This window comes from Ochlerotatus camptorhynchus, unplaced genomic scaffold, assembly GCF_037179485.1.
Source record: "Ochlerotatus camptorhynchus isolate MF236.1 unplaced genomic scaffold, CSIRO-AGI_Acam_v1.1 ptg000035l, whole genome shotgun sequence".
Taxonomy (NCBI): domain Eukaryota; kingdom Metazoa; phylum Arthropoda; class Insecta; order Diptera; family Culicidae; genus Ochlerotatus; species Ochlerotatus camptorhynchus.
The window spans coordinates 1,597,421-1,621,690 of record NW_027040526.1 but is presented as its reverse complement, the minus strand read 5'-3'; the positions used below and the strand labels follow the sequence as shown (position 1 = coordinate 1,621,690).

At 37.0% G+C, this 24,270-nt stretch overlaps 2 protein-coding genes across 4 annotated transcripts in view; both read left to right on the top strand.

Moving 5' to 3' along the window:
• Positions 1 to 1,486, top strand: part of LOC135709550 (putative ferric-chelate reductase 1 homolog) — a 135,022-nt gene extending 133,536 nt beyond the window's left edge. For 2 of the 3 annotated variants that reach the window (XM_065231946.1, XM_065231953.1), the window contains exons 8-9: positions 469 to 603; positions 665 to 1,486. In XM_065231946.1, the coding sequence (XP_065088018.1) occupies positions 469 to 603; positions 665 to 802 (273 nt within the window). In that variant the 3' untranslated portion in view covers positions 803 to 1,486. The remainder of the gene's footprint in view (positions 1 to 468; positions 604 to 664) is intronic. The other variant, XM_065231958.1, reaches the window with a different exon arrangement.
• Cdc6 (Cell division cycle 6) overlaps positions 1 to 24,270 on the top strand; it is a 324,753-nt gene that overhangs the window by 287,546 nt on the left and 12,937 nt on the right. The gene's annotated exons all lie outside the window — the stretch shown is intronic.

The window sequence follows — 24,270 nt, the reverse complement described above, 5'->3', positions numbered from 1 at the left end:
TCGTCTCAGGAGGAACTTGGCGAAGTAATTAGAATAAAATATATTTAATGATACAATCTGATGTTGGAGCTAATGAATTGTTCGGATTGTTAAGTATGTCAATCGATGCAACGGGTAAAACAAACTCATCGGTTTCCTCCACAAAACATACTTTTCATTTTTTTTTTTCTAGAGCGTAGTGAAACTTATGAGAGCAAAAGTGCTATCAATGCGAAATTAGATTACTTGTTTGCATCTCGTAGCTAATAGACATGTTTTTTTTACCTGATTAAGAGTGTGCAATTAATTTCTCCCGGAACTTGAGTCTCGCCGTTTTGTATATACATATTTGTTTACATGGAAAAATATCCGCACCATACTGTACAAACAGAAAGCGCACCTAACACCGGTTCACACCTTTCCTTTCCTATACTAACCGTCAGAACGTCCCACTCACCAGAACAGTTCACTTCCAACCGCCCTAATTAGATTTTCTCCTGGATACAGATCGGTGGCTGCGTCAGTGAACGGCGAAACAGCCAACGTGTGACGTCCTTCCCGATGGCAGATATGACTCCATCGCGAAACTCGATGAGTTCCATGGATCGCAAGCAGGATGCAGCTGTGAGTATTGCTTAGTTATTTTGCCATTTTCGCTTCACTAAATACGACATTCGATTTCTAGTTCTCCGGCTTCCGGAAGGTTATGCTGTTCTTCTACATTCTCATAATTTTGGCCTTTGTGGTGGCTCTGGTTGTCATCACGGTGCTTGCTCCGATCGAGGATACCGTCGAGAGCATAAAGAAGCAGATCATGAACTAAGCTCGAGCCCCATACCACGGAGTCCAGCCGACGGAGACCAGTATACCTTTGATTGTTGAATATTTGTGCTAATTTAAGGAGTACCGTCCCGGGAGAAGGAAATACGTCGTAACATAAAAATGTGGCGCACAGTGCCGCTATTTCTGTACATTTCAATTACCCTTGATTCAGCATTCTCTTGTAGATAAGTGTGTATAGTTCAGTAATTATTCGTAGCTATCGATTGTAGAGCCCCAGCTCTAGGGATACAGAATGCGAAACAGTAATCAGTGGACATCGAATGAGAGGGGTTCGAGTTATTTTCGTCCCCGTTGTATAGTGAATGCGGTAATGCGCCAGAAGCAGTCTAGTAATTAATTAACAGAAGCAGTCAGAAGTGTGCCATCTTGCACCAAACGAGAAATTTTTGAAACCAGTCCCCACCAATCACTTCAGGGAACCAGTATTTACTGCGAGATGGGACATTGCTGACTCAATTTAATATAAATGTTTTTCTCTTCGTATTATTATGTATTTTAAATAATTTGTATGTTAACGAAACTCAGCCAGGCTACCTTATTGGTAACCTATAAGAAAAGAATCGAAAAATAACAAGTCGTATTTGCGAAGACACCATTTCATGAATTAGAAACAATCGTACATTAAGATTCAAAAGACAAGTTTAAAATAAATGTTGCCATCCGTATAAAACAGACACTGCTAACGTATAATATTTACTATGACATCCCTTTGACATGGGTCCCTAACTCAACTACGTCTAAATAAGACATATCCTCAGTTTTCCCCAAACGCCACTTTAGCACCATATTTCAACGCCCTCGTGTGGACAACCGTGCGGGGCTCCCATTCATTAGCGGCGGGCTTTTCACATACAGCCGCACACCGAAATTTGCACAAACAGGTTAATTTTCCTCCTAAAAGACTTCCAACCATATTTATCTTTATTTGCAACTTTTCCACTTTTCCGGTGTAGCTCGCGCACTCTTCGTCCATTGGGACCACCAACAGCGCAGCGACCGTATCATCCTTGCATCCATCGCAGCATATGAGGGAACGTACGACTGTCTGCCTGCGGGGTACCTCATTGTCTGGAATTGTTTCCCATCAGCAGTTCCGGGAGTGTTTGTGTGGATGTGCACAAAACTTTTCCCGTCTTCCGTTGGCCCCATGCACCTCAGCCAATCCGTTGTAAAATATATGTTTGGAGGAAATAACTTTATCTCCATTGCAGCCGGCGCAGGGCACCGAAACAGTCGTCGTTTTGCATATTGCACAATTGTGGTCGAAAAGGAAGATCTTCCCGTATTCTATCGTCGGTGGTGCTCTCTACACTCAAAAAATTCCACACGTTTGATCGAAGTGTTTAAACACTTGATTTTTTAAAAGCACAATCACATTTACTTTAAATGTATTCCACCTTGGTTCAATGTTTTATACACGTTAATTTATAGTTTTTCAAACTTTGAAATGTTGAAAATCTTTCACTATCTATTCAAGTGTATTGCACATTGAATCACACTGTTTAAAACAGATGGATTTAAAGCGTTTTGCATTTCAATGCGATGTGAATTGCTTGCTCAGAAAGATCAACATCGAAAACAAGACTTGTGACCAGTGTTGGCAAAATCAGAAATCAATTGACATTTTTCCGCTCTCATGCGCTCGCAATATCACGCGTGATTTTGGAACAAAATATCATGCTTGATATTGATTTTACAAGCTCCTTTGATATTGCGAGACTATTCACAACGTCCAAAAATCAAACTGAGAGCTGACTCAACATAAAAATGATTCCTTTGCACATCGTTTTCTTAGAAAGAAAAAGCATCGTTTGCTATCTCTTTTTAATCTTCACCGATGGCAGACGCGAAGGGACTGCTGCAAGCCGTTATGGAAGTTTCGGCTGCATTCGGGTGTAAAGCAACAATCATTAAACTCAATCTCACCACAGTTTGGTGAGATTTGCAGTTGGTAAGTTTTGTTAGCTTGATATTTCGAGCTGCGATATCACAGCTTGCAAAATCAACCGCAGTTGTTTGCTTGTTGATTTCTGTCTAAGAAAATCAAGCGTGATCTTGGGCGTTGGTGAGATTTGATTTTTTGATATTTTCCCTACACTGCTTGTGAATTTATCCTATCAACCCGCCTCATATATGAGAACAACCGTGGCACAGTGAGCTCGAACGAAGACTCCGGCAGCAACACACCCCAACAGTCCATGATCGAATCCCAAATCAGACCCATTAAAAAGGTATGTGACAGCTCTGGCCTCTGTCAGTTTTGTTTATATATTTGTCGATTCATTTTTAGAGTAAGTAAAGTAGAAGTCGATAGAGTAGAATATTGTAGAATATTGAATTATGATGTGCAAAGCTAATGATATCACCAAATGAGGCACATAGAATCCAAGTGTGTCACAATTCAAATCCATAGAGTTCAGGCATGATTCATAGCATACCCGAAAAAAAAATAATTATAATAAAACAACGAAATTACAATGATTTTTACTGTTGAATTTTGAGTACATTAAAATTTATTGTTAAATTATTGTACGGGAGAAAAAAAAGATTTCGATTATTAACGATACAATGCTCAAACAACGAAAATTAGTGTGATGAGATCAAATTTGTTCGGAAAAAATCACTTTTTTATATTGTTAAGATGCTTAACAACCCCCCTTTTTACTGTAAATTTCTCAAATACCATGATTTTCATTGTTGTGAACCATGAATTTCGTTGTGATTTTATGGTAATGGACAGAAATGTCCAATGTTTTGACAGTAAATATCATGGTTACAATGATAATGAAAATCATTATATTTTTATTGGATTTTTTTTTGCGGATAAGATTCACACATGAAATTGATGTGTTTCACAACAAGCGCAAAATTAAGTGTGAGACACATGATGATGGTGTGTGGAATTTTTTGAGTGTACCATCAGAAGCGAGAAGTTTTGCATGCAGGCACTACAGGTGAGTCGTGTGTGATGGTGAGCGCGCCCGATTCAAACCGAAAGCACGGTGTAGTGATGCCTTCGCTGTGAATCGTTAATTATCCCACGAGGATGTTTAATGACTGTATGTTTCTTGTCGGCAGTAGGTAGGTAGTCATGTTCCGTTTGACATTTTCTACGTGTCGGGTGTCGGGCGTGGTGGAAAAACAGATTGAGTCTTGAGGAAGTTTAAGCACATATTGAGGGTAGGTAATTCTGATGGTACGGTTTATGGGCAGATGCAACTTTTGATTTCAATTAGATAAGATAAGTTGGCGAGGTAATTGTTCAAATGTGTGCTTCATGAGAGGTAATTAAGCCAATTGAATGTTTTATGACCGAAGATTTAGAGTTGGTCCTTTGTCACTGCAGCGAAAGGAATAGTTACAGTTCAATGCAGTTTTGCAAATATATTCAGGTAATCGATGCTTAAAGGGGAATAAATTTGAATGAATTTCACAGATAATATGAGTTTCCGGCCATTAGGCCAAATAGTCCTGAGGCCGAATGGTCATCAGACCGAATGATTTCTAGCTTAGTCAGCCTTATATAAATCTTGTTTTTAAGATTTTATGTGTGTTGTGGACGACTTTTCAGTCTCGTTCAAAATCAAAATCAAAATATTACTATTTTATTTTTTGTCCAACGTTTCGGTGCGTTTGTAACCTTCTTCAGGGATTTTTTTATTTAAACACGTAACACATTTTTCGGACTATTCGGACTCGGAGAACTTTTTATATTTTTTTGATACATCCCCAGAAATTTGAAAATGCAAGTGTGGCAATCAATCAAAATGCAATGTTTTTATGTTTTTTCCCTTGTTTCAAATATGAGCAATTCTTTCGAGTTTTATTGTTTTCGTGATTTTTGGAACAAATAATGAAATATGCAATTACCTTGCGATTCGGTCGTGGCACATTTCGAGTATCAGAGAGTGATTGCAGTAAGATCAAAGGTGCCTGAGAAAAAGGCAAGTTCTTTCGCGGATTACCCGAAGTTGCGATAGTGAAGATATAATCACAGAGAACCAGACATAACACTCTTGAAATATTCTTCGAAATCGATTTTAACGGTCAATTTAAATGTTTATTAGTTGGCAGCAGGCATGGAAAATGATTTACATTCATTTCGTGCATTCAATTACATTCATTTGCGTCTAACTTTTTTCATCAACAGAATTGCGTAAAATGATGTATGAAGCTTTTGTAGGTTTTAACAATAGCTACAATTTTACAACTCTGTATTTCTGTGCATGATAAACTAGAGCGAACTGCATCCACCACTGTTTTTTGATGAATGTAAATTACATTAACTGAAAAACAATAACAAGTTCTGCCTTCGCTAGTTCGTCATGCAAAAGAGATACAGATTTTAATTATATTCTATAATTATATATTTAATAATATTCTTAAATTTGAAGTTATTATCAAAACCTACAAAAGCTTCGTATATCATTTTACAGAATTATGCCTGTGGCGCGTATAATCAATTACCTTGCGTTTAACGTTTACACACTACAGCCATCTATTGAGTGCATTACCGATCACAGCGTATACGACAGATGGCGGTAAGCGAGCAGAGAATGGAAACAAATGAAAACTAAATTTGATATATTGATATAAGCGTTTGTGATAACATATTTTGCCTGCCGTGTGGTCGAGTTAACGGTAATCATAACAAAGAAGAAATCTAAATGGTATATGAAGGATATTAAAAAGATGACAAATTATTTTTCGTGTAACAAATCCATATACGTGTTTTTCGTTAATTTCGTTAATAATAAACAAAATAAGTCAGCTATATAGATTTTAAAACTCAATTCACAGGTAGATTAATATCAATAAATGTTGTAAAATATAACTGTAGAAATCATAATTGTCTTTATGATGTTCAAAAAGAAAACAGCAAGCATCCTGATTGACTCGTAAGAAGAAAAAATGTAGTTTTCTGATTTTTTAGAAATATCACAGTTATATCAAAATATAATTCAACCAAAATAAAGATGAACTAGCCTTTGGCTAAATATCTCTTGAATAAAGATAAAAAAAAAATCAAACGAAATTAAAAAAAATGCATATCAAAATATGTTATCAACATGATTACTAAAACATAATTTGATATCATTTTGATATTTAACTTTACTCGGGTAGTGTTTAAGCGACGATGTATTTCAATGAGAAATGTTCAATATGTTGTGTTTGTTTGTCTGTGATATAATATTGAGGTAACGTTAGGATAAAATCAAAACATTGAGAAATATAACGCATCACTTTCAGAAATACTTCACTTTGCAACCGATGAACCATTCTGACGGCCATATGAGTATCCAAGTAACCATTTAGTCGCAATATAGCTTTGTATATACATACTTTGCTCGAGTATGGTTAGTTGGGGCATTTGATGAAACATTCCCCGTGTAGACAAGAATATCAAATCAATAGCAAATTATTCTATTACAATTGGGGATCAGAACATCAAAAATTGCTATTACTTTAATTGAAATAAAATATAAATATAATATCAAATAATATAAAAGACCATAACTGAGTAATAGCAAAGCCAGTTGTTGACATATTTAAAGAATAGCAAAAATCATAGCAAATTAATATCACTTTGTGTCATTATATCTCATCAAGCATTGGCATGTTGTTTAAATTAATAATTTAATGACTTATATAGCTTATTTTGCTATCAGATCAAAATTAGATCTTGAATTCATGGTACCAAAAAATATCATAAAATTAGCAAATTATGCTTTGATAGCAGAATAAGCTATTTTCTTGTTATAGAGCACAACTTACCAATAACATAATAAGAAATTTGGTGTAAAATTTGATATTATTTTGTTCTGGTTTTGCTCTTTTCCTATACCCGAGTCAGTTCTTGAAACTAATCCCTTTCGTATTTCTATCATTCTCTTTTCGTACTTTGCATATAAGTATAATACGAATCTCTACATTGATGCAATGATGTAGGTACGGAGGGCTCATTTCAAGTGCTATTTAGACCAGAGACTTTAGTCGCTAGGTTCTTCCCAGATGACTATGGCAATGCAAGAACATTTATTTTCGTTGAAGGACGTACAACAGGTACAGGTAATTGTTATTAGATATTTTGCAGACAGTGACATATGGTGGACATAAGACCGACCACACCAACTAGCGGGGAAAAAGTCAGCATCGAACCAGGAACATAGTACGGATTTATCTCCCTCGGAAAACAAAAACAAAATCCCGAAAAAGGTGGAATCATTTCAGAACCGACAAGGACGATCTACGGAAGGAAATTCCCGGTGAAGCACGGAATGAAATACGAAGCATTAGAGAAAAAGTACTAGGGGCCCTTGTAATACCGTGCCTCATAGCCTAGTCAGTAAAGGCACGATATTACCAAGCCGGAGGCGGCGGGTTCGATTCCTAGTCCGGTAGAGAGAATCTTTCAGGTTAAGCATTTGCTCGACTTCCCTTGGCATATAGTATCATTGTGCTTGCCACACAATACAAAATTCATGCATTGGTATTGGCACCGAAAACTCTCAATTTATAACTGGGGAAGTGTATTTAGAACACTAAGACCACCGGTGCGTTGCTATTCAGGCTGCTAGTTTCACCACTTTGATCGTTGCTAGTTTAGTTAGCAATCAGGGTTCGCAACGGTCGTTGTTTTCATGATTGTTTTTTTTTTTATAAATTAATTTATTTGTACAAGCTCAATCGAATAAACTTTACAGAGCCAAGTTATCATTTGCGTTATACATAATTGATGTCTTAAATCTAAAAGGAACTGAACCGATTACTCGCGGTCATCTCGAGGTTAGTAGAGATTTACAGTTTTATGGGGAGAGGGAGGAGGAGGTTTGAGTTATGATTTACAATACAAATATTTCATTATTCCTTAAACATGAACTTATTCCTATTCAATTTGGTATCCACAGTGTAATTATACAATTATTACAGAAACAAACATTAAAAAAAAACCCACACGAACAAAACAAAAACTAAACACAAGGTTAGTCAAACTTACAATCTAAGGTTAATATTCTTAAAGAAAACATATATAAGTTTCATAAACTCCAGATCGCGTCTACCCAACATATCTCGAACTGGAACATAAGGTTGTCTACCTCGAGCCCAAAGGGAATCGTACAGTTCAGATCTGACTCCGCAATGCTCAGCACAAGACCAAATAATGCGATCTGCGTCCTGGTAACCTTGTCCACATTCACAGAGATTACTGTCCCCCAGCCCAACACGGAACAAGTGAGCGTTTGACGAGTAGTGATTGGACTTGAGGCGAGACATCATACGAATGAAGTCTCGACCCACATCCAACCCCTTGAACCAAGGACTCTTCGACACCTTAGGGATGATCGAATATAGCCATCGTCCCAAACTCCCTTCGCTCCATTTATTCTGCCAGCTGACGAGTGACTGTTGACGATAAATGAAGAAAAATTCATCGTAGGCGATTTGTCGATCGTAAATATCGTCTTCCATAGCGCCCACCTTTGCAAGCGAGTCCGCCTTCTCATTGCCCGGAATCGAGCAATGAGATGGGACCCATGCAAAGGTGATGACAAAAGATCTTAAAGATAAAGCACTTCGAAGCTCCCGTATTTTCATGAGAAAATACGAGGAGTGCTTTACCGGCCTCATAGAGCGAATAGCCTCGACAGAACTGAGACTATCCGTAAAAATAAAATAGTGATCTGGTGGAAGTGAAGCGATCGTTTCTAGCGTATAGTACATAGCCGCCAGCTCAGCAATATATACTGAACAGGGAGCTTGAAGCATTCGAGAGGCGCTATGAAATTCGTTATAAATACCAAAACCAGCGGACGCCTCTATTAATGATCCATCTGTGAAGAACGATCTTGCGGAATCAACTTGGCTCAATGTGGGATCTCCAGGTGCATTTTGAATCGACTCAGACCCCAAGATATTTGAAGGACATAGAATGAGTGATCGGTTTACCCAAAAGTTGAAGCTTCGGTTGTGCTGGGCTATGCTTCCTAGAAAAAACGACCAACTCAGTTTTCTCCGTGGAGAATTCGATACCTAGCTGGATAGCCCAAGTAGACAAATTGTCTAAGGTATCCTGTAAGGGTCCTTGCAGGTTGACCCCTGTGGGCCCTGTCATAGAAACTACGCCATCATCTGCAAGTTGTCTCAACGTGCAGTTGTCACTTAGACAATTGTCAATTTCTCTGACATAGAAATTGTACAAAAGGGGGCTTAAACATGAGCCCTGGGGGAGACCCATGTAACTAAATCGAGAAGCTGTAGAGTTTCCATGAGAAAAGCTCATATGTTTCTCTGACAGCAAATTGTACAAAAAGTTATTTATTAATGGAGAAAGGCCACAAGCGTGGAGTTTTTCTGAAAGGACTTCAACCGATACTGAATCAAAAGCCCCCTTGATATCAAAGAATACAGAAGCCATTTGCTGTTTTTTAGCAAAAGCCAACTGAATTTCTGTGGAAAGCAACGCGAGACAGTCGTTCGTTCCCTCGCCCCTACGGAATCCAAATTGAGTATCTGAGAGTAGGTGGTTCGTCTCAACCCATTTGTCCAAGCGAAAAAGGATCATTTTCTCCAACAATTTTCGAATGCACGATAACATCGCGATGGGACGATACGAGTTATGATCTGAAGCGGGTTTTCCAGGCTTTTTAATGGCTATAACTCTCACTTGCCTCCAATCATCCGGAACAATATTGAGCTCCAGGAACTGACCTAACAAGTTCAATATGCGCATCTTAGCGACGTCTGGGAGGTTCTTCAACAAGTTGAACTTGATTCTATCAGCCCCCGGAGCCGAATTGCCACACGAGAGGAGCGCGAGTGAGAGTTCCAGCATTGAAAAGGGCTGGCTGATCTCGTCTACCGAATTCGTCGTTTCGCGAGGAATCATCTGTGCCGGCACGGAATCAGGACATACTTTTCACGCGAACTTGAGAATCCAACGATCTGAGTACTCCTCGCTCTCGTTGTTCGAAGATCGGTTACGCATCCTTCGCGCCGCGTTCCAAAGCGTATTATTCGACGTTTCGCGCGATAATCCGTCCACGTGCATTGCTGGTCCCACCAAGGGGAAGGAGGTTTCCTACGGAAAGACGTTCCAGGAACCGGCCGAGTTTGAGCTCGAAGCGCGCTGTCCAAGATCAGATTGGAGAGGAAGTTATATTCCTCCAACGGTGGAAGCCCTTCTACCGACGACACGGCATCCTCTATCGCGGTCTTGAACGTTGTCCAATCGATATTACGGGTGAGGTCGTACGCGACGTTAACGGATTCCGACGGATTGAACCCACTGGCAATCGAAATTTTGATCGGCAAGTGATCACTACCGTGGGGATCTTGGATCACATTCCACGTGCAATCCAACGATAATGAGTTAGAGCAAAGTGTGAGGTCTAATTTACTTCCATTTGAGGATGGACCAGCCAAACGTGTTACTTCTCCATTGTTAAGAATTGTCATATTGAAGTTGTCACAGAGGTCATATATCATAGTAGAACGGTTGTCATCATACAGTTCCCCCCAGCCTGTACCGCGGGAATTAAAATCTCCCATAATCAACCGTGGAGCAGGAAGTACTGAACATATATCTGAAAGTTGTTTTCGACTAACAACGGCTCTAGGAGGAATATAAACAGAAGCAATACAAAGGCTCTTACCTTTAATAATAGCCTGACATGCGACAACTTCAATACCTGTAAATTGTGGAAGATTCACTCTATAGAAGGAATGGCACTTTTTGATCCCCAAAAGTACCTCTCCTCCACGCGCATCCTCACGATCCAGTCGAATAATGTTAAAATCATAAAAAGGAAGATCTATATCTGAAGAGAGCCAAGTTTCACAAAGAGCAAATGCATCACAATCATTATTGTGAACTAAAAACTTAAAAGAGTCTAATTTAGGAATAAGACTTCGACAATTCCACTGTAGAATAGTGATCAAATCCCCGACCTCGTTTGGAAAATTATCCATCGAAGGAAATGATTGCTGCAAGGATGATCTACAACGTTTTAATTTCTTTAAACATGCATAGTTTTGCAGAAGAAGTTAAATCAATACCTCGTCGTTTTAAGGATATACGTCCGTTTAAAAAAAACTATCTCTATGGGGGTTCATCTTGCAGTTTAGCAGGTATTAGCAGCTGATCTCAACGCAAGCTGCTAATGCCTGCTAACCTGCAAGACACATCTAAAGATAGTGTTTAAAAGTTATAAAAACGGACGTAAATCCTTCAAACTGAGTGATACCAATTTGCTTCCCTTCGAAAAATGTGTAATTTTAAAGTACTTACAACTTTGTAGAACATTGAAATAATTTTTAAACTCAAACAAAAAAAGTTAATGTAAAAAAACGCTTCTAAAGGAGGCAATACCGTTTGCACCCCATTTACATTGAGGGATAGATTTTTTATTCGAAAAAGTTTCTTAAAATGACTTCATCTATAATGTTTCCAAAGTTGTGCATCAATATTAGCAAGACAAAAAAAAAGTTTTATTTTTTATCTGAGTGTTCACCCTTTTTAAGAAAAAAAAAATGCACTACTAAATTAAAGTACTAAAAAAATGAAGATACGTTTCAGAAGACGTCAAAATGCTAACTCAATAGTTAAAATCTCAAATAGCCATGTCCCACTGTGCGCCGTCTGACGCTACACTCAAAAAATTCCACACGCCATCATCATGTGCCGCACACTTAATTTTGCGCTTGTTGTGAAACACATCCATTTCATGTGTGAATTTTATTTTATGAATCATGCCTTAACCATATGGATTTGAATTGTGACACACTTGGATTCTATGTGCCTCATTTGGTGATATCATTAGCTTTGCACATCATAATTCAATATTCTACAATATTCTACTCTATCGACTTCTACTTTACCGACTCTAAAAATGAATCGACAAGTATATAAACAAAACTGCCAGAGGCCAGAGCTGTCACATATCTTTTTAATGGGTCTGATTTGGGATTCGATCATGGACTGTTGGGGTGTGCTGCTGCCGGAGTCTTCGTTCGATCTCACTGTGCCACGGTTGTTCTCATATATGAGGCGGGTTGATAGGATAAAGTCACAAGTCTTGTTTTCGATGTTGTCCTTTCTAAGCAAGCAATTTTCATCGCATTGAAATGCAAAGCGCTTTAAATCTATCTGTTTTGAACAGTGTTATTCAATGTGCAATACACTTGAATAGATAGTGAAAGATTTTCAACATTTCAAAGTTTGAAACACTATAAATCAAGTGTTTAAACCTGTGGAATTTTTTGAGTGTGTCTGACTGTCAAGATATTGCTCGAAAAGCGCACGGAATGTTGCACAAACTTGTTTTAAGCTCAATATGTAATTTTGAGGATTCAACAACCTTTTTGCAACAAAAGCGTTAAATGGGGGTAATCTTAATCTTTCTTCCCAATTTTAAAAGGCGTTGAAGTCCATCAGACCTGTTTCTAAAATTCATTGGATTTGAGATAAAGTCATCATGAAAATCATCCTACAAAAGCATTTGTCTTGAATCTAAAGTGTGACACGCATAATTTAATGACATTGATTTGTTGTTGATTCAGTAAGCATAAAAGCTTACCTAAACGAAATAGCATAATTTAAATAGCATATCACTCACGTGTTCTGGAGCATGCAAAAGTCTGAAATAAGCATCATTTTTCCTAGAAAATGCTGTCGGCAAAAATAACTCATCAACATTCTCAGTCATAATGTCCATGACGGCACGTCAAAGTCAGCTCGACGAGTTTTATAATCTACATCGTCTCTCGCGCTTCAAGCTAGATGCTTTACACAAGCAAAGCCATGAAATGCACTTCCCATACATCAAATTGCTTTGTATCAAGATTTTCATCCTCTTGGATATTGCCTTCCAACTGGAACATAAAGCCTGCCCTAAACGTTGGAGACTTACGACTGGTAATAAAGAAATTTCAAGAAAACTTTCTAGCCGAAAAGATCCTTTAAAGAACCACCTATCGAATCCAATCGCCTCGAATCGTGATTTTAGTTTATTACCGTATCGTTATTGGCTAGGAGAGGCCCCCCACATCAAGATGCAATTATTAATTTTCCAGCCACACATACTGCTGAGGACTTTTAGAGGCGGTAAGGTTGTTAGGTAAGTGGCAGCCAGGAACATAGCGTATGCTGACGGCGACGAAGCCGATGGTGAACATGAAAAGCCGTTCGTTGAGCCTTTTGTCAGTTTTCCTCGAGGAAGCTGGGAAGAAAATTATAAATTAAATGTTTACTTCATCCGTCAAGTGGAATCCAGGTGCAAATGATGGTGACTCGATGGCGGAACATGGCATAATCCTTGCAAGCATTAAAATTCATCCCTCGCTGTGATGAAATTTCCTCGTCGAATCGAGAGAAAGGCCACCTGTGTGCGTATTTCCAACTTTGATACTATTCTCCAAGCGTACCTCGAGAAGAACCATCATCCGTGCCGTTTCGTTTCGCCAGATAATTCAGGTAAATGTGACGAAGATGCGCTTAAAGCTATTCAACATGTTTTCCCTCGGTTCTGGTTTGCATTTCCGTCGAGCGCTCGCGCGTTTCCCGTATGGTAATAAAAGGCGCAATGAGAACATGGTTCATTAATTCCTTTCAGTCTTTGCTGCCAACCGAGCGACGACGTCGTCGTCAAAGGAAGCACTGTATATAGAAATTATTTCGTACTTGTAGCCATCAGGGGATGTAATAAAACCAACCTGGCGACGACACCGAAGACGAGATTGGAATGTTTTGTGCGATTTTGGGTGCTGGATAATGGAGATTTGCAACGACTGATGGATGGAAGGATGGATGGATGGATGGATGGATGAATGAATAGATGCAGACGGTGGAACACGTGCCAGAACAAATTATTTCTTGAGCCAAAAAGGGTTGTCTCTGTAGTTATGGTAAGATGGAAGCAGTCCCGTGGGATTTATTCCAGGAATAACAGTTGGGACATTATTCTGCTGGGCAATGATAGGAAATCTCAAGAAGGGATGTTCGTCTGAGAGAGAGAGAGATTCGACACAGAATATACACAGCAAAAAAATAATTTTGATATCACGTCAAAGTGGATGCACTACAATCATGTCGAAAATATGGTGTAATATTACTTGCTAAAAAGGACAAAATTATCATTAATACAATGCATGAACTGACATTACGCTGCTTTTACTGCATTTGTTTATTTATGTGGTCATAAACATTACATGAAATTTTCGACATGATTGTAGTGCATCCACTTTGATGTGATATCAAAATTATTTTTTTGCTGTGTAGTTTTATGTTTCCGGCATTAGTGGATACAACGCATGCTACGGGAGTAGCATCACAACGTGCAGAGTATGTAATAGGGATTTATAGAGATGATCTGTTATTATTTTTCGTTCACTTATTAAAAATCTTACATGAGAATTTTGAATAACATTTAAAATGCATGATCTGTTTGGTATAGAATAAATAAACGCTTTGTTCTGATTCTTACAATTTTACTACAATCCGTCCAAGAAATTCACATTTACTATCCACAAGTTTTTCATAACCATCAAGAGCAGCTTATTTCAACAACTCACTGCACCCTTGCATGCAATTCTCAGCTGCCAAGGCCAATGGAAGATGGTGTTCGGTGCATGCAGTATATGATAATGGGTCTTGTTTTTAGCCCTAGGAAGATAATCTTAATTAAAGCTTTCAATAGGACTCATCCCGAATGCGATTTTGTCCGGTTGTGTGTACATGTATCTTTCTGAAAGGATCTGTAGCTGAACTGTACAAGCGGCACTACATGTTGCTTGTACATGGTCTCCATGATAGGGATCTACATAAGCAGCCGAAATCATGTGCACGGTAGATAGGCATGGAGGTGGTGAGAGAAAGCGTTTTGTGTTCAAATTATTATGCGGTTGTGTAACAGTTAGAGCTACAGTTTAGTCGAGCAACACAAGAAGGGGTTGCTCTCTGCAGATACTATTATGCACTCGGTTCTTGTTGAGGAAATAATTAGCACTACTTGGCGTTTACCCTGCTTGTTGTTTCGGAATGCATGAGAATCTAACAAATTAAAAAAAAAATAAAAAGTTGCGGGTTGTGTTTCAGAATAATGACGTAGGACCACGAGATTATTTTGATGCTGCATTTATTTAAAATTTCATAATAATTATTCACTATTTAAATTTTCAGTTCAACAAAGTTTTAATTTCTTATAATAATGTACGAAAATGACGAGTCAATTTCTAAACTCACAATCCTGATCCAATCATATACACTCAACCAACTTTCGGTAACTGATTAATATTGCGTAGTGAATGCTGTTTGATAGGCGAAATGTATTTCATAAATTGAATCGGTTCTCAAATGTATTTAAAATGAATCCAAGTGAATATGACAATTTCACAGAGCATAATTTTCTTAATTTTTTTTCCTTGATTTGCTTTACATCGATCTTGTTTTTCGTTCTGAGTACTAACGCTACCAGCGCAGTTCCCATATCTGGACCCTATCTATCGACCCATCAACTCATGGACCGGGGACCAACGGTTTTACTTCCCGTGATCAGAAATTTTATGCCTCAGAAAATCCCGACGGTGCCGACTGAGATTGATCCCAGGCCCTCTGGAGAGAGAGAGGCAATAAAGCTTACCACTACACCAACGGCAGCCGCTGAATCTTAACAAACAAGAGTTTGTTTCAGTAGGACGTACAGGTAAAATTATTTCAAATAGAAAACTTCTTCTGCTGGACTTTCACCTGCTCTCAACTTAGTGTTCTTGATACAATTTCACAGTTATTGCATGCAGTTGTATATTGTGTGGCAACCATAGTAGAGGTGTATAGCAAAACCACTGCAAAATAATATCATATTATGCTATCCTATCGTATTACGTTATGGAATGTTGTTCAATAAATCAACTCAATAACATCTTAATAGCATATTTTGCTATTAGATCCTCATTTGAAATTATTATGATATTTGATAACTCGAAATTGTATAAAGAAAAAATAGATAAAAGTATCTATTTTACAATCACAGAACGCATTCTAACACGAATTTTCGATTTTTATTATTGCATATGAGTGGGTTAGAAGGAAAAGGGTGTAAGTGATAAACATAAATTCTAACTATTATAATAAAATATGAGCCGTACACACGGCCCCTTATGTAAATAACGTACAAAAAATTTAAATAAAAGTATGGAGTAAATACAATATTCTCACATCATGTGGATTGGCATACGCATACATTGTACACCCCTTTGCTTCTAACCTCATAGTATTTTTCAGTTTTTTTTTCCTAGAAAACCTATTTTTTCCAGATCTTTTTAGAGTGTTTGGTTTACTGTCACCCAAGTTGTTCTGGTTTGATTGAGTTTACAGAACTTTATTATATGTAATTTTTTTTTGTTCAATGATGGCATTGCGTATAATTAAGGATTCAGCACGACGATTAAACTCAAAACATTTTATTTTATTATTTACTTAAAACGTCAAAATAATAACAATATAAAAAACTACAAGGGACAGCCATATGGGGTTGTACGCAACTGTGACGTAGGACTACGTGGCCTTATATAATAAATCTTATTTGATAATTGCAGTAGGAGTTTGTGTTTTGTGTAGGAATATGAATTTTAGCGGGGTTCTCTCTGTTTATACTCTTTAGTATGACGCGCTTGACATAGATGGCCCACAGCGACTCACGAAGAGCTAATGATTCCGTTTGGTGAAATGGATGGAATTCAACAAATCGCTTTTCGCAGGCAATCGGTGATAATTTTAATTATCATAGTAACAGTTGCACATTCGTGCAATTTTCAATACTGACATATTGAAAAATGATAAAGTCTTTCAACAGATTTTAGAAATGCGTAGAAATATTTCTGATCGATTGTTGATAAAATTATTGAAATTGGTCCAGGGGCAGCTGAGTTATTAACGTTCAAAATATTTCATAATTTTGTTACATGTTCCATTTTCGGTTTTCACATAGTGTAGCCCCATATAGAAATCACAGGCGTAGTCCTACATCAAAAAAAGATGGTTACATTATTTAAAAAGAGAAATGAATGGTAAAATAAGTAGCGGCGCCGGTGGTGTAGTGGTACGCGTGATTGAGGCATAACATCTCTGATCACGCCTTCGGAAGGGAAGTAAAGCCGTCCTTGGTGCATGAGTTGATGGGTCGATAGGTAGGTGTAAAAGCTGCCTTCCTGGCGCCGGTAGCATTGGTGCTCAGCACGGAAAACAAGATCGTCGGAATACAAATCAAAGGAAAAAAATGAATGGCAAAATAAAAAAAAAAAATTAAGAAATCGTGGTGACCTTTAATTGCTTACATATTACTCCTAAATAACTGTTTAAGGGGGGACACTTGTTAAGATCTCTAAAAAACAAATGGAATTTTTTGATAATTTTGTAGAACATTATAATAAATTTAATCACTTCGGTTTTCAGTATGTTATTAATCAACATTTCAGCTTTATTTTAGAAAATTTTCAGCCCGAAATATGTTTTTTCGCTGTTCTTCTTCTTCTTCTTCGCTTTTCAAGCTTATTGCATATCGCATATTAGCTTATGGCGTGCTCTCAACTTAGTGTTCTTGATGCACTTCCACAGTTATTAATTAAGAGCTTTCGATGCCTGTACCATTTTTGCATTGATATGATTGTGTGGCAAGTCTAATCATACTTCTATGCCCAGGGAAGTCGAGAAATTTTCCAACCCGAAAAATTCCTAGACCGGACCGGGAATCGAACCCAGCCACCTCCAGCATGGTCTTGCTTTGTAGCTGCGCCTTTACCGACTGAGCTAAGGGAGGCCCCTTTCGCTGTTAGTAGAGGGTAATATACTCGGGTATGTCCAGGGATGTTAGGAACAATTTCCAACACGCAATATTTCCTGGACCGGACTGGGATTCAAACCCACCACCTCCGGCTTAGTAATATCGTTAGCGTTAGCGTTGCGTTAGCGTTAGCGTTGTTATGATATACTTCGTAGATTGGATACTAGCGACACTCACGTCTCTTCTGAAATTCTCAGTTAGACTACTTTCAGGAATAATGCTGAGGAGTAAACATTGGTTCCAATCTAAACAAGAGTAACAGAAGCATGACTGTCGCTATTCCCGGCCACGCCCATCTTTACCATAACTAGGGATAGGGAAGGAAATGTTGATGTAGTACTTACTTAACGAGAGGCCACCGACTTAGCGACACCCTCATAAGTGCTACGGAGTTGGAGGGTTGGGAAGGGTATTCGGTTAGGATTCACCTCAAGTTGGCGATGCAACCAAAAGTATGTATTGTTTATTTGTTGTTTATTTAATCTCTCGATAGCCGGCTATCGAAAGAACATATTCATTTCGTTTAGTGATCATGAATTTTAAGAGTCATGATGGAGAGCTTGGGATTAAACCATCTCATCTCATCGAGCATCTCAGAACCATAACGCTTCGCGACAATACAGGACTACGTTTTCGCTTGATATGCAAATAGTTTCCGAGGTTAATGTTCAATATCAAATATACAAATTATGGTGGCGATTTATTGTGCTGTGGAAGAGCATGGGGTTAAATCCATGATTTTCTGCTCAGTAAGCAAAATCGATCCCTCGAGGGTCATCGAGCATCTTATAATCCACAGCACTTCGCGTCATAATACGAATATATGGATGAACTATCTATTATTGAATAACTATTATTTACGATAATTACATAAAATAAATAAAATATAAACTACAAACAAAACGTGACTGCTAAAATCTCAAAAAAATATTCTCACAAATATATTTCACGCCACCAGGAATATCAAAACCATTAGACGTTATAATGATACTCTGCACATGTTAGACACAAGAAGAGGCCAACAAGCAAGCGTCCGACACACAAAACCCGTCAAATCCACTGGCAGTCACAATCAACGATTCTACGAATCGCGAGCGTTCACGAATCATAAAACCGCTGACTGCGACACTCTGAAAGCGAAATTGACAGGCTCTATGCATCAAACACCCGCCCTCCAATCTCCTCACGCATCCAACAGCACAAATCTCCATTACAACATCTAACGAATTCAAAACTCCGAAAATCACTCATCTATAGCAAGTGCATGCAACCATTCTTCATGATACATTTTTTCTGCCTATCTTTCTATTGGGCCTGTGGACATGCGTTAGCTTCGAAACTTCTAACCAAACTGGGAAAATTTTCAGATCACAAAAAAAAACTTGAAAAAAAAAAAAAACTTTCAAAGGTAATTACAAGTAAAATAAATATTGATTATTTAACGCAAAAACGAGCAAGTATTATTAAATCTCTTGTATCGTATGCTAAAGCTGATTGACTGTAAAAAATAATATGCTTCAATAAAATAAAATATTAATAAAATGATCTGCAAAATTTAATAGAAGATCATTACTTTATTGGTGAGAAGTTTCTAATAAGCCCTCCCAGTTCCTCTGTATACAGAACAAATCTGATACTATAATCAGAATTGCTCAGTCTGCATGAAGCAGCCGATTTCATCAAGGAAGTTCTATTAACAACCAAGAATTAATCGTTTGAGGCATACTGAAGCATTAAGAAGGTGATATGTGTCACTATAGGAAATCATCATCGTTGCAAATATAAAGAAATTAAACATAACCCTTTGCTTCAGTACCGTCAACCTCCATGTCCATGGGGAGGGAGGGAGTTTTCAAAGGTTTATTTTTAGGCCGAAAAAAGACAACCTATGCCCCTTTCGAAGACGGTTGGTAGTATCTAGTTCGCGCAACGTAGGTATCCGAAGACGCCATGAGTGTTGCGCAAAAGCGGTGCACAACCGCTTAAAAAGGAAAGAAAAGAAAAAAAAAACCCTTTCTTTTCACTAGTTGCAAGAAGTTTATGCTCCCGCAATTTTCATGAAGTTAGAGTGAAATAATAGTTATTTTATGATTTTCACTCAAGTTCTCATGATTTTTTCTGAAGTTCATGAAACTTCCATTAAATTATCAACACTAATTTAAAACTTCTTCAATAGTCTAGACTTTCCTGGTGTTATGAAAACTACCTAAACGATTATTGAATTTCTTTAAAGTTCTCTAAACAGCCCTGAATTGATCAGTATATTTAAGGAACCCGCAACTTTACTGAAATTAATTGATTTGCCTTGAAATTTCAACAATTTTCCTTGACTATTCTAACCATTATGAACGCCCAGTTATTTTCCACTTATCTATGCTTACCTGAAGTTCTCTTAATTTGTTTAATAATCTGGAAAAAAATTCTAATACATAAATATTTAAAATTTCCTGACGTTTTTGAATCAATAATAGAATTCTTGGAATACCCCATAAATCAACGGAATTCCTTGTAAGTCGCTGCAAATTTTCTTAAGTTAATGGGATTATTCTGAAGCTATCTGATCGTTCTCGAAGTACTCGGAACTTCGCAGAATATCATGAAACTATCTAAATTCTAAGTTCTCTGGAATTTCTTGAAGATATTTATCGCTGCTTGGTAAAAGTTCTAGCATTTAATTTAATTTATGGAACGTCGTTGATATTCTCTAATCAACTGAGCTAAATTTTCGCATATTTTAAAGTTCTTGAAAACTCCATGATATAACACCCTTAAAATACTCTCACGTTTTCCGGATGTTCATATAATGTTTATCACGTTCCAGAAATTCTATCGAAGCTTTGCTGAAGCTTCCGGAACTTCTTTAAGGTTTCTACAATTTCCTTGAAATTATTTGAACTGCCCTTTGATTCTCTGATCTGTCTTGATGTTCTCGAAGCTTCCCTAAAGCTCTCAATTAAAAATTCCCTGAACTTCTTTGGACTTCTGTGAAGTTCCTGAAATATTTCTGAAGTTTTCATATATTCTTTGATGGTCTCTGTACTTCCCTTTTATCGGAACATCTTAAGGGTTCTAAATTTTTCTAAATTTACGATTAAAGATATTTAAACTTCTCCAAAAAGTCTCAACTAAAGTCATGGGAACTGTTCTTAAGATCTGAAATTCCCCAAATACCCCTAGAACTAGCTTTTCTGAGGTGCTTAGAACTTCTTAAAAATTGTGCAATATTTCTATATTTCTCAAGTTCGCTTAACACCTGTGATGTGCTCTAAAATTCTAGGAACTTCATAAAAGTTCCTGAAAATTTTCGGATGTTAAAAGAACCGATCTGAGGATCCCGCAGTTTGTTTATGGAGCTTCACCGCAATTCTCAGCATTTCCTTTCATTCCTCAGAACTTCTTCAAAGTTCCTACAATTGTTGTGAAGTTAATGGGACTGCAATGAAGGTCTCTAATCTTTCATAAATTACGTTAATTACGAACTTGAAATAAATCATTTAATGTTTTCCTTAATTCAGGCACTTTGAAAATTTTCAATATCTTGAACTTGTACATGGAATACGAAACTTCAAAACATTGAATATTTTTAGATCTTGGACTTTCTCAAATTAAGTACGTTTTTTTTAACTTTATTAAAGTGAGAAATTAAGTAAGTGCTAAACTTCAACATTCAATGGATTTGATTATAAAGTTGTTTCTTTAAAACTGATTACCATGTATTAAAAACGATTGGGTTAATTTACTGTTGTTTTTGATCTTCCCGAAAAAAAAAGCATATTTTGAACGCCTTTTAAAAATGCTTTCTATGCGTGTAATTTATCCGTTAAAGTTCTGGAAAACCTGGAAAACTCAGGAAATATTATTTAGAAAAATGAGTAGACCCTGTAGATAGAGAAAACGATTTAACGTCACAAAGCAAAGAATTATCAATCTTGAAATAAATTCACAGTTGAAAATAGTGACTGATTACAAGAAAAAGTGAGTTTAGTAACTTGACCTTTAAAAAGGAGACTTTTTAGTGACTGGCTTGAAAAAAGTGACCAAGTCACTAAAAAGTGACTCGCTACCAGCCCTGCATTCAGGATCTAGATACAGGAATGCGCTGTGAGATGGACTCAACGAAACGCCGTGCAGATTGAAGTCACCCAAAATGAATATCTCATCAAATGTAGTGGCACTTTCGATAACTGTGAAAACTGACCGGCAGGATCAAGATTTGAATCATAAACTACTGATGAAAGGCGACCTATAACGACGACGACATAAACTACTGATAACCTTGGAGGAAGTTAAACAATTTGTGATTAAAAGTGAGTTAGCTGAGTGTCGTGCGAAAGAGTTGTCAGACCGCACGGAAGAACCTAGGGAAGTAAACTCAGTGAAATATAGTGATAACATACAAAAATTCTATAATCCATATTAAATTTCCTATGTAAACGCTGATCGAAACAAACGTTATGACGTCACTAAAAGCGTGATTGGGCGAACGAAAGTAACAAATCGTGCGAAGCAGAATGTAAGCAGAGTAAAAAACGAAGTGCACCACTACATTCAGTCCTTCAATTTCACACCTTGTATAGATAGACCAGATTGGTATAAATGGAGAGCAGCAATCCATAAGCTGCCATACTTACTGTTATACTAACTGGATTCGTACCGCAGACTTGCTTTGAAAACGATGGGACTTTCGAAGAGTGATAGAATTTTTAAGCAACCTTCTCAATTGAATTGAAGTTTATTACATATGATATTGTTTCATTGTAATGTCACATAGAATATTTTTTTTCTTTACCTCTTTGCTTTCATATTGATCAAAGTTTGAATTCAAACAACTTCAAAACATTTCCATTGTAGTGTGTTTGTAGTAGGTAGTACCATTGACTCTGAACGTGTAATTTGCGTACACCGATAGGTTCTTGATGGGTTTTACTGAAAGTTTCACAAAACTACGCTTATTTGTTTGTTAGCATTCACATTCTGCTTGCCTACACAGTAATGCGCAGTGACAGCTTTTTAGAAGTCGAATTGGGTTTTCTCTTTTTACTGTTTTTTTTAAATTCAGTTTGCTTTGCAGTTGTTGCATTTTGCTTAATTGTAGTACTTTAATAGCATTCTCATTATAGTTACATTTGTCTTCATACTAGTCGTCGCTTATTTATTTTATTTTACAGTACAGCAACCATAATATCGTGTGACTTTTAGTGGTTGTTGTTTGCCTTGTTGGTTGTGTTGCAATCGTCGTCTACATTGGCTAGATATTAGTTTGTTTTTATTCTGTTCTATATATTTTTTTTTCTGTGGACTTAGGTGCTAATAGTTTCGAATAAAATTATCACTTAACACAAAGGGAGAAGATTACTGTTATTACTTGTTTAATTTAACCAACTTATATGGTATGGTTATGAATCACAATCGAAAAAGAGAAATGAGCAAAGATCTCTTCAAAGTGTTTCCTTTTTCAAGGGGCTTCCTTTTTCGTACTTAAAAAAAATGTTATTTCTGGGGAGGTAGGAAGGGAAGAAAATAAAATACATTCAATAACATGGGAGTTAAGGATAAATGGTTTCCCGAAGAGGCTGTCGACAAAGGGGACACAAAAATAATGGTTGTACATTGTACAGAAACGAATAAATGTTCCATTTAAATAAACAGGTGGCTATAAGATAATTAAGTCTTATCCAATAGTATTTGATGTACATGTTACTATACTTTTTTTTTCATTTCTGTGTTACACATATAACCCTTACACGACTACCGAAAAAATAATAATAACCACTGTTTTGTGTTTCGGTTTTGCTGTTGCATAGAAGGGAGTAAATCTCTATTAGTCATAGATTGGCCATAGGAGCCTCCATTTGAATCGTTTAAGAGCTTCCTAAATTTAACACTCACAACTGCGGCACAACCATTCCTCGTGGCGTACGCCAGGGCTTTCTTGCGACCAGCATTTTCGCGCTCATCATTACTCGATTTTTGTTTCGCATTGTTCTTATGTCTTATGTGACATTAGCTTACGTAGTTTCTGCAATCTCTACACACCCACACATTCTTAATAAGTTAGTAACGTATTATGTGTTTATCCTCTTTAACCTTTGCCATTGTTTTGTTTGTTTGTAATTCTGTTTTGTTTTAGTTTAAGCAACCTACTTTCATTCTATCATTCGTTTAAGTTCGTTCTAATCTCTAAATCACTCCATGTCCCTAACTGTAAAGAGAGAAAATTGTTCAGCGTTCGTTATAGGATCACTCGAGGAAACTGTGATTTTAAAAAAAAACAAATTTTACAAATTTTTGAAATTTTACAATGCTTAAATTATTGATTGTCAAACTCATAACTGTTAAATGAACATTCAAAGTAAATCTTTAATAATAAAAAAGCATTAACGAAACACCAAAAACACTAAACCCCTTTATCATTTGAACTTGCCAGATCACTTAATTAGATCACTTAGAAGAATTAAGTTGTGTGTGTCGAAAAACGACCAGTCATATCGAAGTTTGTCTTAAGTGTTACAAATTGCTAGAAAAAAGCTTAAAGTTACAAGATAAGGGTAATAAAACTTAATTGTAATTTTTCTGAAGTTGTAAACATGGGACGAAAAATATTATTAAAAAT